At 48.4% G+C, this 17,722-nt stretch overlaps 1 protein-coding gene across 2 annotated transcripts in view; it reads right to left on the reverse strand.

The window, feature by feature from the left end:
* Positions 1–17,722, reverse strand: part of LOC140393982 (DNA damage-regulated autophagy modulator protein 2-like) — a 396,903-nt gene that overhangs the window by 77,314 nt on the left and 301,867 nt on the right. Inside the window, exons 6-7 of one of the 2 annotated variants that reach the window (XM_072480701.1) lie at positions 13,973–14,055; positions 9,940–11,393 (exon numbers count right to left, since the gene is read on the reverse strand). In XM_072480701.1, the coding sequence (XP_072336802.1) occupies positions 11,301–11,393; positions 13,973–14,055 (176 nt within the window). In that variant the 3' untranslated portion in view covers positions 9,940–11,300. Of the gene's footprint in view, positions 1–9,939; positions 11,394–13,972; positions 14,056–17,722 lie in introns of those variants that run through there. The other variant, XM_072480700.1, reaches the window with a different exon arrangement.

Here is a 17,722-nt window from a genome sequence, read left to right on the forward strand (position 1 = left end):
ATACACGGAAGAGGAATCTGAGTGTATACCGGAGTGTTATTACCGTAAAAATTATGTCTTGAAGAGAAAATTTACATATGCAGGCGGATGGAAAGTGGGCAGAAGTTCATCAAGTAGTGTTGCCGGTAGGGTATAGAAAGGAGGTGTTGAGAGTAACACAGTAGGTACCAGTGGGAGGTCACTTGGGAGTAAGGAAAACACAAGCAAAAATCCAAAAACATTTTTATTGGCCTGAATTACATAATGTAGTTAAACTTTGTCAATCATGTCACACATGTCAAGTGATACGGAAATCTCAAGCAGTGATAAAACCAGCACACTTAATACCCATTCCAGCATTTGAGGAACCTTTTACAAGGGTCCTAATTGATTGCATAGGACCGCTTCCTCAAATAAAAAGTGGGAATCACTATCTTTTGACTATAATGGTCTACTAGGTTTCAAGATGCCATTCCTTTATACAATATTACAGCTAAAAAGATTGTGGAGGAGTTACTTGAAGTCTTTACTTGATATGGACTACCCACAGAAATACAATCCGATCAAGGACCAAATTTTACCTTAAGGTTGTTCAAAGAAGTTATGGATAGCTTAGGAATAAAACAATTTAAATCAACTGCATACCATCCAGAATTGTGAGAAAGGTAGCATCAGACATTAAAGACAATGTTGAGGGCTTATTGTCACGATTATCCAGAGGATTGGGATAAAGGAATTCCATTCGTATTGTTTGCAATTAGGGATGCACCTAATGAGTCTACCAAATTCAGTCCTTTTGAACTAAGTTTTGGTCATGAGGTAAGAGGATCACTTAAATTGATTAAGGAAAAATTGGTGAGTGAGAAATCGGAACTTACATTATTGGATTACGTGTCAAATTTTAGGGAACGATTAAATAGAGCAGGTGAATTGGCTAGACAACATTTAAAAGATGCACAACATGTGATGAAACGGGTAGCGGACAAGAAATCCAAAGTTCGTACTTTTGCCAACGGGGATAAAGTTTTAGTGTTGTTACCAGTGGTAGGTGAACAATTAAAAGCAAGGTTTTGTGGCCCTTATCAGATTGAAAGGAAATTAACTGAGGTGAATTATGTGGTACGAACGCCGGATAGAAGGAAAACTCTCCGCGTGTGTCATGCGAATATGCTTCAAAGGTATTCTGAAAGGGAAGGAGAACAAACGGAGGAGGTTTTAATGATTCTAACTCAAAGTGACGAACCAATCCAGATGACTTGGAATTTGACACACCTCAAATTAAATTGGAAAATGGGGATGTTCTTAAAAATTGGGATAAATTGTTGAGTTACCTTCCAGAGGAAAAACGAACTGACCTGAAAGACTTATTGATATCACAAGGGCAAGTTTGTGGAGATAAATTAGGATGTACTAAAATGGCTATACATGATGTAGATGTGGGAAATACTATTCCAATTTCCCATATAGACTTAAACCTTTAAACTTGGCACAGGTTAACAAAGAGATTGAGAGTATGCTTAAAAATGGCATAATTAAAGTGGGTTGCAGCCAATGGAGCTCACCCATTGTGATGGTACCAAAACCGGACAGTACCCAATGGTTGCGAGTGGACTATAGAAAGGTTAATGCAGTTACAAGAACGGACTCTTATCCTATCCCACGTTTGGAGGCTTGCATTGAGAAAGTGGGACAATCAGCTTTTATTTCCAAACTGGATTTACGTAAAGGTTACTGGCAGGTACCTTTATCCCAAAGGGCGAAGAAGATTTCAGCTTTTGTGACTCCAGATGGTATATACCAATTCAAAGTTATGCCATTTGGCATGAAAAACGACCCAGCCACATTTCAATGGTTAACTAACAAAGTTGTTTCAGGATTACCCAATTGTGCGGTATACATCAACAATCTGGTAATTTTCAGCCAGACATGGAAAGAACATTTAAAGCATCTGATGGACTTGCTGAAGAAACGTCGAAGATTTCAGTGGACAGCGGAGTTTCAACAGGTATTTGACTGCCTGAAAGCTGTGATAACCAATGTTCCTGTGTTGGAGAATTACAAGGGACTCTGTGATCAGATTGAACTAAAGTATCTGACTTTAAAGAGAAATGCCGAGGCATAGAGAAATGGATGGATCGTGCAGAGACCTTCTTGTTCCAAGAGACTGTCAATCGAGAAGGATTCCAGTTGGAAGAAGAAGAACTAAAATGGACTATGTTATTATAAATGTTTGTGTGTTTTATTTTGTTAAAAAAATACTTATGTCATTGTCCATATTTCTTAAACAAAAGTGGAAAGATGAAAAATGAAACCATCACAGTCTCCAGATCTTTTGGTGATTTGAAAATAATACCTGTTTCTGTAGAGAGGTTAAACCTGATGTCTTTCTGTAAAAAGGGCTTTATTTTGTCTTAGGATGTTGGAAGGAAAGATTAAGAGTTACTTATAGAGAACTGTATTCTTTGCGGGAGTTATTGGTGTTGATAGTTGTTAAAATGTTTACTGTGGGTTTATAAAGGGTTAACTGGTTTCATAAATAAACATTGTTTTAATTTAAAAGTACTTTAACTCTGTTGCACTACACCTGTAAGGTGTATCTATTAAAAGTTGTGGGTCAGGTGAACTCCATGATACCCTTTGGGGTTCTCTAAACCCTGGCCCATAACAGTGAAGACAGATGTAAAATATCTGTTCAATTGATCCACCATTTCCTTATTTTTCATGAATAATTCTCTCTCTAGGGCAGGGTTCCCAATCTGGGTTCTGTAGACCCCAGTGTTACTTTGGGGTAAACGATACTCACCCTGTGGGCTTGGCCCTGTTCATCCGGGCCTGCCCTTGTTCACGGCCCATTCAAGATGGCTACCGACTGCTTCGTTTTTTCGCCATCCGCAACCAGCACTCTACCCTCCCCTTCCCACTACACCCCACCTGCTTTGCCCACTGTGCCCCCTATCCTTGTGCTCCCCTCTCCTTGTCCCCCCCCTCCCTTGACTTTGCCCCTATCTCTATCCTCCCCCTGTCCACCCCATCTAATCCTTTTGTTTCCCCTGAAATTCTGTTTTTCCCCTCTCTCCTCCCAGGCGCTCCCTCCCTCCTGGGAAGTGCACCACAGCCTCCTCCCTCGCTGTACTTCCCGTACACCAGCTTGCTGTTAATGTAGCGGCTCCCCGACAGTTGGATTTCCCTATTAAACCCCGTTTACCTCTCCCCCTCTTTGTTCTGCACCCTTGCATGTGGTCACCCCTGCCCCTTTCTGCTCCTTGCAGTCCACGTTCTGGCCTATTGCCCTCTATTGTTGCTCATCCAGTCCATTTTTCTGGTCAAACTTGTTGACCTCTTCTGGGACGTCAAAGTATAGTTCTGTATTTTGGTATGTGACCACAGTTTGGCAGGGTGGAGCATGCCAAATCACAACCCACTTTTGTAGAGCGCGGATTTATCCATGTTAAATACTGCCCAGCGCTTGGCCAGGTCTGAACCAATGTCCTGGTACACCTCAGGATCCACCCTTTATCTTGGCATCTATGGAGCTTTACGAGTATCGCCCGTGGTGGTTCCGCAGCCCTGGACCACTGCCGGAGCGACCTGTGGGAACGGTCTGCTTCCGGGGGCTTGGGGAAGCCCTCCTTGCCGATCAATTTTCTGAGTATTTCTGTGATGTATTCTGTGGAGTTTCTCCCTTCTGTTCTCTCCGAAAGCCCCACTTTCCTCAAGTTTTGTCAACAACCTTGTCCTTCAACCCCTTCTGGGTCTCACCATCTCAGCCTAGACTGTCGCAATCCAGTCCCCTTCATCCGTGGTGGCTTTCACGAAGTCATGTGTCATTGACGTCTGGGCCTCTGGCCTCCGTTCCATCTTCTCAGTCATGGGGGCCGTTGTGACCTCTACTGCTGCCTTGACACGCGGCAAGAGGTCTTTTTTCATCTCCTCCCTGTGTCTCTGGAGCTCGGAGGTGATAAAGCACTTAATTTGTCCCATCAGCACCCATGTCTGTGCTGGGAAATCTGTGGGATCGGCCCTCGCTGGTTCTGTGCCTCCACGTGTGCTTCCCTGTTCCAAGGCTGAGGTGCCCTTCCCCTCATCTCTGCTGGCATTTCATCTGAGGAAGGAGCAGCGCTCTGAAAGCTAGTGATTCAAAACAAACCTGTTGGACTTTAACCTGGTGTTGTAAGACTTCTTACTGGGCTTTTCATAAGACATAGGAGCAGAATTAGGCCATTCGGCCCATCGAGTCTGCTCTGCCATTCAATCATGGCTGATATTTTTCTCATCCCCATTCTCCTGCCTTCTCCTCATAACCCCTGATCCCCTTATTGATCAAAAGCCTATCTATCTCTGTCTTAAAGACACTCAGTGAATTGGCCTCCACTACCTTCTGCGGCAAAGAGTTCCACAGATTCACCACCCTCTGGCTGAAGAAATTCCTCCTCATCTCTGTTCAGCTGTGTGGCTGGCTCTTCCCCATCTTAGATGGCAGTGTGGTTGATGGGAGTTAATTTGGGGGATTTTCTATGCTTTTGGTGCCTGTTTGTTGGGGTTAAAAGGCCTTAGTCGATGTTCTTAGATGAGAGCCACCTTCGGCGTGACTGCTCAGCTCATGCCCGCCAACGTAAGTCCGTAAAATCTCTTATTAGCTGTTTTTATATTTCTAGCTAGCTTTCTCTGTACTCTTAATTTCTCCCACCTTATTAATCTTTATCATTTTTTGCTGTTCTTTATATTCTGTTCAATCTTCTGGCCTGCACTCACATTTACGGAATTATACACTTTTTCTTTCAATATGACACTATAGGCAGCACGGTAGCATAGTGGTTAGCACAATTGCTTCACAGCTCCAGGGTCCCAGGTTCGATTCCCGGCTTGGGTCACTGTCTGTGCGGAGTCTGCACGTTCTCCCCGTGTCTGCGTGGGTTTCCTCCGGGTGCTCCGGTTTCCTCCCACAGTCCAAAGATGTGCAGGTTAGGTGGATTGGCCATGCTAAATTGCCCTGAGTGTTCAAAATTGCCCTTAGTGTTGGGTGGGGTTACTGGGTTATGGGGATAGGGTAGAGATGTGGGCCTGGGTAGGGTGCTCTTTCCAAGAGCCGGTGCAGACTCGATGGGCCGAATGGCCTCCTTCTGCACTGTAAATTCTATGACTATCTTTAACTTCTTTAGTTAGCTATGTCATAGTATACATCTATGTATACAATGGAGTTCAGACAGGCAGTGATTGACACACAGGATGACCAGTAAGCACACAGAACAGAGCAGCCAATTAACTGACAGGACACAACCACTATAAAGCCAGAGGGCACCAGTTTCCCGCGCTCTCTCTCGGGACCCAGCCTCTGAGACAGTCAGAGCTCGTGAGCTAGCCAAGTGCCTACACCATGTGGTAGCTATGTTAGTCTGGTCAGGCTAGTGTCAGGTCTCCAGTCAAATCAGCATAGTGTCAACCCACAGTTGAACATGTATAATAGTTTGGATGTTGAATAAAATCATGTTGCATTTTATCAAGTGTTGGAGGTCTGTCTCTCGCTACACTGCATCAAGTGCAGTCCACATCGACCCAGCCTACCCAACACATCATGGTACCAGCTGAGTGATGCTGAAAATTTGACGGACCTACCTTGAGTGAATCAGCGCTGACCAACAAACAGCCATCCGGTGACATGGAAAACATCCCCCCTCCTCCGCAGCCCCGGCAACCTCGGTGCAAATTGGAGGATCTTCAAACAAAAGTTCCAACTCTATCTCAAAGCCACCGATCTTGAGGCCACATCAGACGCCAGGAAAATCGCACTATTCCTCTCCACAGCCGGGGACCACGCCAATCCACATCTACAACTCCCTTACGTTCACTGAAGGCGAAGACAAGACAAAATTTAAAACAGTCCTGCTGAAGTTCGACAGCCACTGCGACATTGAGGTGAATGAGAGCTTTGAACGGTACGTTTTCCATCAGATGCTTCAGAGTAAGGATGAAACTTTTCAATCCTTTCTGACCCATTTCCGCATCCTCGCGCAGTCAGGTAACTATGACTCGACCACCGATTCCATGATCCGGGATCAGATCATTTCCGAGGTCCACTCCGATTCCCTTCACCAGCAGCTCCTGAAAGTCAAGCAGCTCACCCTCACCATCGCCATCGAAACGTGCGTCCTCCACGAACATGCTAACAATCGGTACTCCCACATCAGGGCGGCAGAAACGGCAAAGCTAACCTCCCACGAGGCGGAACGGGTGCAGGCCATCACACAAATGCAGGGCCGATGTATCGACGAGAGTGGCCATTCCGCGCACTTTTCCTGGACTCCTGCGCATGCGCGCCACAACTGAGGGGACGGCGAGACCGACGACCAGACTGCGCAGGCGCGTACGTTGTTCGACTGCACTGCGCATGCGCGATGGCACACAGAATGCGCTGATGTTGGCGTCATGACGTGTCCGAATTGTGGCTCCGCCCATTTAAAGCGGCAATGTCCGGCAAAGTCACGATGGTGTCTACAGTGTGGCAAGCTTGGCCACTATGCAGCCCTTTGCAGATCTGCTCCACTGCCCAGCATCCAGCGATCCCAGCCGCGGCGCAGAAGCGTCCGTTCAATACAGCAGGCCATGCCAGACTCCGACCCCGACAGCCCAACAGATCCTGATGCTGCATGCCTCAAATCTCCATACCGGTGGGCATCATTACGAAACACGCGCTGCCTTTCTCCAAGACAGCGACGCACCTCCCGATCCTCAGCGTGGATCCCGACGACGAGTGGTGTGCTGTCCTCACAGTCAACAAGGCTCGCATCCGGTTCAAACTGGACACCGGCGCATCGGCGAACCTCATCTCCAAATCCGATCTCGACACAATCCGCGTCAGACCAAGCATTCTTCCACCGGGCTGCCAGCTCCTTGACTACAATGGCAATGCCATAGCTGCCAGTGCCTCATGCCAACTCGGAGTTTCCAATAAGTCATTTAAAGCGACACTGCGATTTGAGATTGTGGGACCTGACAGAGCATCCCTGCTCGGTGCTCGGGCCTGCAAACTCCTGAACTTAGTTTAGGGAGTCCACACCATGTCATCCTCACAGGCAACGGCCTCACCTGATGAAAACTTCCAGGCTGAAATTAATGACATCATCACGCAGTACCACAGCGTCTTCGACGGAATGGGCACACTCCCATACCGATACAAAATCCTGCTCAAACCAAACGCCACCCCTGTGATCCACACACCACGTTGGGTGCCGGCACCCCTCAAAGACCGCCTCAAGCAGCAGTTACAGGACCTCCAGGCACAATATCAAAGGTCACAGAACCCACGGGCTGGGTCAGCTCCATGGTCTGCATCAAGAAGCCTTCAGGGGAGCTTATAATCTGCATCGACCCCAAGGATTTAAACCGCGACATCATGAGGGAACATTACCCGATACCAAAACGAGAGGAGTTGACCAGCGACATGGCTCATGCCAAACTTTTTACGAAGTTGGACGCCTCCAATACACGCAAATACAGCTGGATGCATCCAGTCGCAAGCTGTGCACATTCAATACCCCGTTCGGTCGCTACTGCTACAACCGGATGCCTTTTGGCATCATCTCTGCCTCAGAGGTATTTCACCGCATCATGGAACAGATGATGGAGGGTATCGAGAGGGTGCGCGTGTATGTTGACGATGTCATAATCTGGTCCACAACTCCTCAAGAACACATCGATCGCTTCAAGCAGGTATTCCACAGAATCCGTGAGCATGGCCTCCAACTCAACAGAGCCAAGTGCTCGTTCGGTCAATCAGAAATCAAATTCCTTGGTGACCACATCTCGCAGCAAGGCCAGATGCTGACAAGGTCGCGGCGATCAATGCCATGAAGACCCCAGAGGACAAGAAGGCGGCCCTCCGCTTTCTAGGGATGGTCAAATTCCTCGGGAAGTTCATTCCCAACATGGCGGCACACACCACAGCCCTCCGCCATCACGTCAAAAAGTCGACTGAATTCCAGTGACTGCCCGCTCATGAGAACGAATGGCGTGAGCTGAGGGCAAAACTCACCACAGCCCCAGTTCTGGCGTTTTTCGATCCGACCAAAGAGACCAAAATATCCACTGACGCGAGCCAGGACGGTATTGGGGCGGTGCTCCTCCAACGGGATGACTCCTCGTCATGGGCCCCAGTTGCGTATGCCTCCAGAGCCATGACGCCCACTGAGCAACGGCACGCTCAGATCGAGAAGGAATGCCTGGGCCTCCTAACGGGAATCGACAGATTTCACGACTATGTGTATGGCCTCCCAAAATTCACGGTTGAGACGGACCACAGGCCACTAATCCACATAATCCAGAAGGATTTAAATGACATGACGCCTCCAGAAGGATTTAAATGAAATGACAGCGAATCCTTCTCAAGCTACGCCGCTATGATTTTGAACTTGTCTACGTGCCAGGCAAATAACTCATTGTTGCAGATGCCCTTTCCAGGTCTATCACCACACCGTGTGAACAAACTGACTTTGTCTGCCAAATCGATGCGCAGGTGCAAATGTGTGCCTCTAACCTTCCTGTCACTGATGAGAAGGTCATCCATATTCGTGAGGAAACAGCCAAGGATCCTCTGCTACAGCGTGATGCAGCACCTCACGAATGGCTGACAGAAGGGACAGTGTCCCCAGTTTCACAACGTCAAGGACGACCTGACGGTGGTGGACGGCATCCTCATGAAGCTCGATAGGATTGTGATTCCGCAGAGCATGCGAGCTATGGTGCTCGGCCAACTCCATGAGGGTCACCTGGGGGTCGTGAAATGTCGACGCAGAGCTCGAGAGGCAGTCTATTGGCCGGGCATCAGCCAGGATGTTGCCAACATGGTCCTCAACTGCCCCACATGTCAGAAATTTCAGCCAGCTCAACCCAAAGAAACTCTGCAGCAACACGAGATAGTTAGTGATCTCCCCATGGTCCAAAGTCAGTGTCGACCTTTTCCACGCCAAGGGGCGTGACTACTGGTCGACTACTTCTCCAATTACCCTGAAGTGGTGAAACTGTCCGACCTCATGTCGCAGGTGGTGATTAAAGCATGCAAAGAAACGTTTGCCAGGCATGGGATACCGCTCACGGTGATGAGTGACAACGGTCCCTGTTTTTACCGCCAGGAATGGTCTGAGTTTGCCCGCCTATACAACTTTCGTCACATAACCTCCAGCCCCCACTACCCGCAGTCAAACGGAAAGGCCGAAAAAGGGGTCCATATCGTCAAGAGATTACTATGCAAGGCTGCAGACTCAGGCTCCAACTTCAACTTGGCGCTGCTGGCATACAGAGCAACCCCGCTGTCCACTGGGTTGTCTCCCGCACAGATGCTCATGAATTGCACTCTGCGAACCACGGTTCCGGCCATCCATGTTCAGACCTTGACCACCTCACGGTCATACAAAAGATGCAGCAGTCTCGGGCCCAACAGAAATCAGCATACGACGCTCATGCCGCCGATCTCCCCGAGCTGGTCTCAACTGATCGTGTTCGTGTGCAGTTGCCTGACGGCGGCTGGTCCGCCACAGCTGTGGTGGTCAAGCAAGTGGCCCCGAGATCGTTCCTCGTCCGCATGGCTCCTTCCTACGACGCAACAGGCAGAGTTTCACGCCCGCCACCTAACCATGATGTCCCGCCTCACACAATGCTTCCTCCGGACGTGCCCTACCACGAGGCCACCGATCTACCAGCAATCCTGCCGACCTCTGCGACCACCGCATTGGCAGCGGTCCCTGATCCACCCTTGAGGCGGTCAACCAGAATTCATCGCCCGCCGCAGCGACTAAACTTATAGACTGAACTTTTGCACAACTGTTACCTTATCGTTTTGACCTCTGTAAATATCGTTGTTACCGTTTCATCTGCCCTATATCTGCACGAGCGACACCCCCTGTGTACATAAGTTCATTTTAGCACATTCTGTATATAGTCATGCACATATACACATCCACACGCACATGCACCTTAATATTTATTATCCCAACACACACAATATAAAAAAAAGGGGGTGGGGGGGAGATGTCATAATATACATCTATGTATACAATGGAGTTCAGACAGGCAGTGATTGACACCACAGGATGACCAGTAAGCACACAGAACAGAGCAGCCAATCACCAGACAGGACATGACCACTATGAAGCCAGAGGGCACCAGTTTCCCGCTCTCTCTCTCAGCCTCTGAGACAGTCAGATCTCGTGAGCTAGCCAGTGTCGACACCATGTGGTAGCTATGTTAGTCTGGTCAGGCTAGTGTCAGGTCTCCAGTCAAGTCAGCATAGTGTCAACCCACAGTTGAACATGTATAATAGTTTAGATGTTGCATAAAATCATGTTGCATTTTATCAAGTGTTGGAGGTCTGTCTCTCGCTACACTGCATCAAGTGCAGTTCACCTCGACCCAGCCTACCCAAGGTACGGGTTGGTGCCCTTTCCTTAGAGTCTTTCTCACTGGAATGTATGTGTTCGGAGTAACTCAAATATCTCCCTAAATGTCTGCCTCTGCATTTTTACTGACCTATCCCCGAAGGTAATTTCCCAGTTCATTTTTGCTAGCTGGGCGTTCATCCCATCATAATTGCCCTTATTTAAGTTTAAAACATGAATCTTTGATCCACTCCCCTCTCCCTCAAATTGAATGTGAAATTGAAACAGAGTATGATCACTACGATCATTAATTAATCCCTTCTCATTTCACATATAAGATCTGGTCTCGCCTGCTCTCTGGTCGCTGTTAGCACACACTACTCTAAGAAACTGCCCCAAAAATATTTTATTAACTCAACAGCCAGGTTACCGTGCCTATCTGATTTGCTGGGCCCATAGATTAGAATCACCCTGATTATCCCTGTACCTTTCTCACAAGTCCCCATTATTTGTTCCTGTATATCCCGTCCTACAGTGTGATTAATGTGAAGCAATCTGTACACCACTCCCACAAGTGATCTCTTGCCTTTATTGTTTCTCATCTGCATTTAAACTGAACTTATATCTTGATTTCTGGAAATAATATTGTCTTTCTCTGTTGTATCAATGTACCAATGTCATTCTGAATTAATAGAGTTGCCCCTTCACCTTTTCCTAGCTTCCAGTCCTTCCTAAATGAATGCCTAGTCTTGAATATTCAGGTCCCAGGCACCCTGCAGCTATGTCTGTGTAATGGCTATCAGATCAGACATATTTATCTCGATTTGAGCTGTCAATTCAGCTGTCTTGCCACAAATGCTACGTGGGGCTTGGGCAGTCACTGGGCAGTTTCAGTAAAGTCTCTGGCTCTACAGGAGCACTTATTGCGAAATCCTTTTCAAATCCCATGATTTCCTATACATGCTCCTGTGCGGTGAGTAATTGGATTGGATTGGATTGGATTGGATTGGTTGTCACGTGTACCAAGGTACAGTGAAAAGTATTTTTCTGCGAACATATAAACAGTTCATTAAGTACATGAAAATAAAATAAAATAAAATACATAATAGCGCAACACAAGGTACACAATGTAACGACATAAACACTGGCATCGGGTGAAGCAAACAGGTGTATAGTATTAAGCAGGTCAGTCCATAAGAGGGTCGTTTAGGAGTCTGGTAACAGCGGGAAAGAAGCTGTTTTTGAGTCTGTTTGTGCGTGTTCTCAGACTTTTGTATCCCCTGCCCGATGGAAGAAGTTGGAAGAGTGAGCAAGCTGGGTGGGAGGGGTCTTTGATTATGCTGCCCGCTTTTCCCAGGCAGCGGGAGGTGTAGATGGAGTCAATGGATGGGAGGCAGGTTTGTGTGATGGACTGGGCGGTGTTCACGACTCTCTGAAGTTTCTTGCGGCCTTGGGCCAAGCAGTTGCCACACCAGGCTGTGATGCAGCCAGATAGGATGCTTTCTATGGTGCATCTGTAAAGGTTGGTAAGGGTTAATGTGGACATGCCGAATTTCCTTAGTTTCCTGAGGAAATATAGGCGCTGTTGTGCTTTCTTGGTGGTAGCGTCGACGTTGGTGGACCAGGACAGATGTTTGGTGATGTGTACCCCTAGGAATTTGAAGCTGTTAACCATCTCCACCTCGGCCCCATTGATGCTGACATGGTTGTGTACAGTACTTTGCTTCCTGAAGTCAATGACCAGCTCGTCGTTATTCAAGATCCGACCCACTATGGCCGAATTGTCAGCAAACGTGTAGATGGAGTTGGAACCAAAGTTTGCCACGCAGTCGTGTGTGTACAGGGAGTATAGTAGGGGGCAATCCAATCCAATTAGCCTTGCGGGACGCCGGTATTGAGGACTATTGTGGAGGAGGTGTTGTTTATTCTTACTGATTCGTGGGTCAGAAAGTCGAGGATCCAGTTGCAGAGTGGGGAGCCAGGTATCCTGTGGTGGAATGGTGGAAGTATCCTGTGTACTTGTACTGATTCAAAACATCTTATAGAATTTACAATGCAGAAAGAGGACATTCGGCCCATTGAGTCTACACCGGCCCCTGAAAGAGCCCCTTTCCAAGCCCACACCTCCACCCTATCCCCGTAACCCAGTAACCCCCACCTTACGTTTGGACACTACAGGGCAATTTAGTGTGACCAATCCACCTAACCCGCACATCTTTGGACTGTGGGAGGAAACCGGAGCACCCGGAGGAAACCCACAATGATACAGGGAGAACGTGCAGACTCCGCACAGACAGTGACCCAAGCCGGGAATTGAACTTGGCTCCCTGGCGCTGTGAAGCAACAATGCTAACCACTGTGCTACCATGCTGCCCAGTATAACTCAGGAGCTAGTGGCTGTCCAATATCTGTGGTGAAGCTGGACATGGGGAAAGACTCTTTTTCCAACTCCACGGTGGAATGTTCAGCTCTCGCACTCAATATCAGTATCACCGATTCATACATTTTATTTTGGACAACTGAAGTGGGCAACATCATTTTATTTTGCTCCAACATAATGCCTTAACCTCCACGTCAGAGAGAAGCCCCCCTCAATAATGTGTAATTTTCCACTCAAACACATGGATCCTCCTGCCAATTTAATGCCAAGTTGTGCAAACCAATGGATTTTCCTGCCTTAAATCAGTAACCATTTGTAACTGGGTTCATCAGTTTTTTCCTAGAGTCTGACGTTCGTTCAAATTGGTATCAAAGGCGGCACTTGGCACAGTGGTTAGCACTGTTGCTTTACAGCTCCAAAGACCCAGGTTCGATTCCCAGCTTGGTTCTGCCTGTGTCTGCCTGGGTTTTCTCCGGGTGCTCCGGTTTCCTCCCACAGTCCAAAGATGTGCAGGTTCGGTAGATTGGCCATGGTAAATTGCCCCTTAGTGTCCAAAAGGTTAGGTGGGGTTACTGGGATAGAGTTGCTGCGTGGGTTTAAGTAGGGTGCTCTTTCCAAGGGTCTGTGCAGACTCGATGGGCTGAATGGCCTCCTTCTGCACTGTATATTCTATGATTCTATAAATCGCCGGACTGAGAAGCCCAAGGGAGTGGAGTTTCCACCTGGCTGCACACCCAACTAACCTCAGCCCCAGGAAGTAAGCCCATGCTGGTGAATGTTTGTAGCAGCAGAAATTTGAGGAGGATATAACCATGGAGCACAATGTTTAACTCCCTCACACCTACCTGTGAAATGAGGATTTCAGTTGTTCTTCGCTAAGTACTGAAGAACCTGTGGTGCCCGTGGAATCAGGGCCTCAGTCCTCATTTGCACTATCGACACAGTCTGTGTGTGATAGAAGCAACTGCGTGGATTATGACAGGGCTTCCCAAACTGTGGGCTCAAGAATGTCCGAGATGCCTTGGCTGCTCTCTGAGGCCCGATTCCTGCTGTAAATCAAGCCTGTGATACGTTGGTGTTTGTTTTCTTTGGAGTGCCTCAGCGTTTTCATTTGCTCCCCCAATGCTCAACTCCTGCTGCCCCTTCCCCAACACCAACACAACCCCCAACACCCCCCCCTCCCCACTCCACCCCACCCACTCAACAACTCCCATATCCCCAAATTTTCACTCGAATCAAAGCTTACCTTTTCTGTAGGGTTCCAGTGGAGCTTCTTTGCCATGTCAATGGTCGGGATCATTGAGTAGAGAATGACAGAGGAGATAAACACTGGAAAGGTGGGAGTCATGGAAATGACATGGAACATCAGACAACTTTCAAAAGCAGCAATTTTATACATCTTAAATTAGAATCGCCCGAACTCAGCAAAGATCAATGACCATATTTAAACTGAATTAGAGCCGTTCAGAGGACGGGTAGAGAACCCCGTACATTGATGTCCAATTGATGTGATTCTCTAAAACATTAATTGGTTGATCTTATAAAATAAGAGCAGGTGCAGGCCATTGAGCCACTCAACTACAGCTCTACTTTCCCACCTCATCTCCCTTAATTCCCTTAGAGTGTATCTATCTCAGTTTTGACCATACTCAACAACCAAGTGCCTAAAGTCATCTGGGTGGGGGGTTCTAACAGATTCACAACCCTCAAGAAATGTATCCTCATTTCACTACTAAATGGCCAACCCCTTATCCTGAGACTGTGACCACTAATTCTAGATTTCCAGCCGGGGAAACAGCCTCTCAGATCTACCCACCCAAACCCTCGAAATATCTGGGGCGGGATTCTCCGACCCCCCCCCCCCCCGCCGGGTCGGAGAATCGGCGGGGGGCGGCGTGAATCCCGACCCCGCCGGCTGCTGAATTCTCCGGCGCCGGAGATTTGGCGGGGGCGTGAATCATGCCGTGCCGGCCGCTGGCAGAGGGCCCCCCGGCGGTTCTCCGGCCCGCGATGGGCCGAGTGGCCGCCATTTTCGGCCGGTCCCGCCGGCGTAAATTAGAGTAGGTACTTACCGGCGGGACCTAGCTGTGCGGGCGGCCTCTGGGGTCCTCGGGGGGCGCGGGGGGATCTGGTCCTGGGAGGTGCCCCCACGGTGGCCTGGCCCGCGATCGAGGCCCACCGATCCGCGGCGGGCCCGTGCCGTGGGGGCACTCTATTCCTCCACCTCGGCTGGTGTAAAAGTCCGCGATGGCTGATGCAGAGATGAACGCCCCCTGCGCATGCCCTGGGATGACGCTAGCACACGCTGGCGCTCCCGCGCATGCGCCAACTCACGCTGGCCGGCGGAGGCCCTTCAGCGCCGGTCGACGGGGCGTAAGCCACTCCTGCGGCGTACTAGTCCCTGAAGGTGTGGAGGATTCCGTAGCTTTGGGGCAGCCCAACGCCGGAGTGGTTCACGCCACTCCATCCCGCCTGGACCCCCCGCCCCGCCGGGTAGGGGAGAATCTCGCCCCTGACTTTTCAATGAGGCCACCTCTTATTCTTCTAAACACCAGTCAGTATCGGCACATTTTACTCAATCTCTCCTCAAAGCACATCCCTCTCACTCCAGGAATCAATCCCCGGAATTAGGTCCAGCAAGCACCGTCCCGTGCTGGACCCTCTACATATTGAGCTAAAACGTTCTCATGTATATATTTTTTTTAAAAAAAATTTAGAGTACCCAATTATTTTTTTACAATTAAGGGGCAATTTAGTGTGGTCAATCCACCTACCCTGCACATCTATGGGTTGTGGGGTGAAACCCACGCACACACGGGGAGAATATGCAAACTCCACATGGACAGTGACCCAGGGCCAGGATTCAAACCTGGTTCCTCAGCAGCATAGGCTGCAGTGCTAACCACTGTGTCACGTGCCGCCCTTTCCTGTATATATTTTAAGAACTCTACTCCATCTAAGCCCGTAACACAGTGACTATCCCAATTAATGATTACTCAATTGCTCCTCAATTTCCTGCTGACCATCTGGGGGTCTATAATAAAGACCTAGCTTTTCTGCTCCTGGCTCTCCCCACAAAAAGCTTCATTTGATGCCCCCTCCAAGATATCATCTCTCCTTACCAAAATAACTGACTCCTTAACTAATAATGCAATGCCTCCTCCTCTTATACCCCCTCCTCTGTCTCGCCTGAAGACTCTATAGCCCAGGATGTTGAGCTACCCCTCCCTCAATCACATCTTTGTGATGGCTACTACATCATAATTACACGTGTCAATCCTTTCCCTTACCTCATCCATTTTACCTGTAATTCTCTTGACATTAAAGTAGAGGCCATCCAGTCTGGTCTTACTCCCTTGAAACTTACTACCGCTGCATACCCTCTGATCTAATTGCTTTTTTGTGTTTTACTATGTCCCAATTCTGCTAACAGTCTGTGTCCCTTCCCCTGGCCGAATTAGTTTAAACTCCTCCCAACAGCACTAGCAAACCCGGCAACAAGGATGTTAGACCCGCTCTGGTTCACGCTTGTACAGGTCCCACCTTCCCCAGAAATGGTCCCAGTGATCTAGGAATCTAAAACTCTCCCTCCTGCATCAAGCCACGCATTCATCTGCGCTGTTCTCCTATTTCTGTACTCGCTAACATGTGGCATCCAGAGATTACAATCGGAGAGGTTCTGCTTTTTAGTCTACTACCCAACTCCCTGAATTCTTGATGCAAGACCTCATCCCTCTTTCTACCTATGTCATTGATACCAATGTGTACCATGACTTCTGCCTCATCACCGCCCCCCCCCTCCCCTTTTCAGGTATCCTCAATGTGAAGGCAGGACTTCAACTCCACAAGGCCGGTGTGTGTTGGTCACTCCTATCGATACTATCATGGACAGATGCATCCAGGTTGGTGAGGATGATGTCAGAATGAGTTTCCCTCTTGTTGGTTCCCTCACCACCTGTCACAGTGCCAGTCCAGCAGCTATATCCTTTAGGACCCAGCCAGCTCGTCTGTGGTGGCGCTACCGAGCCACTCTTGCGGATGAACATTGAAGTCCCCCATCCAGAATACATTCTATGCCCTTGCCACCCTTAGTGCTTCCTCCAAGTGGTGTTCAACATGGAGGAGTGCTGATTCATCAGCTGATGTTGGCCGGTATGTGGTAATCAGCAGGAGGTTTCCTTGCCCATGTTTAACCTGAAGCCACGAGGCTTCATGGGGTCCAGGGTCGATGTTGAGGACTCCCAGAGCAACTCCCCTTGTCAGCCATGGTTGATCTGTCTTCCCGTGGCATGTTTCCTCCTCCTTGGGATGAATTTCTGTTGTGCCTCCCGAATAACCCCCCAAAACTCCTGCCATTGCTGTTCCACTGTCTTCCCTACTAGGCTCCTTCTCCAATCAACTCTGGCCAGCTCCTCCCTCATGTCTTTGTAGTTACCTTTACTCAATTGTAAAACCGTTACAGCTTCTCCCTCTCAAACTGCAGGGTAAATTCTATCATATTGCGGTCACTGCTCCCTAAGGGTTCCTTCACCTTAAGTTCCCTAATCAAGTTTGCCTCATTACACATCACCAAATCCAGAATTACCTGTTCCCTAGTGGGCTCTACCACAAGCTGCTCCAAAAAAAAATCTCATCGTCATTCTACAAATTGCTTTTCTTGGGATCTGCTATCAACCTGATGGTGTAGGTACACACACTGTGCTGTTAGGGAGGAAGTTACAACATTTTGACCCAGTGACAGTGAAGGAATGGTGATATATTTCCCTGTCAGGATGGTGCGTGGCTGGGAGGGGAACTTGCAGGTGGTGGTGTTCCAATGGGAATCTGATTTCTTTATTTCTGGCTACTTTATTCAATTTTCTCCCTATTTATTATATTGTGGTAATTATTTTCCTGGATCATGATTGACATGGCAACCCAGGTGGCAGCTTATTCATGAGCTGATGCCCGGGAAATCGAGCAGGAGGTTCCACTGGCCAGCCCTGTATGTTCCTTC

Source organism: Scyliorhinus torazame, chromosome 17 (assembly GCF_047496885.1).
Source record: "Scyliorhinus torazame isolate Kashiwa2021f chromosome 17, sScyTor2.1, whole genome shotgun sequence".
NCBI classification, from domain to species: Eukaryota; Metazoa; Chordata; class Chondrichthyes; order Carcharhiniformes; family Scyliorhinidae; genus Scyliorhinus; species Scyliorhinus torazame.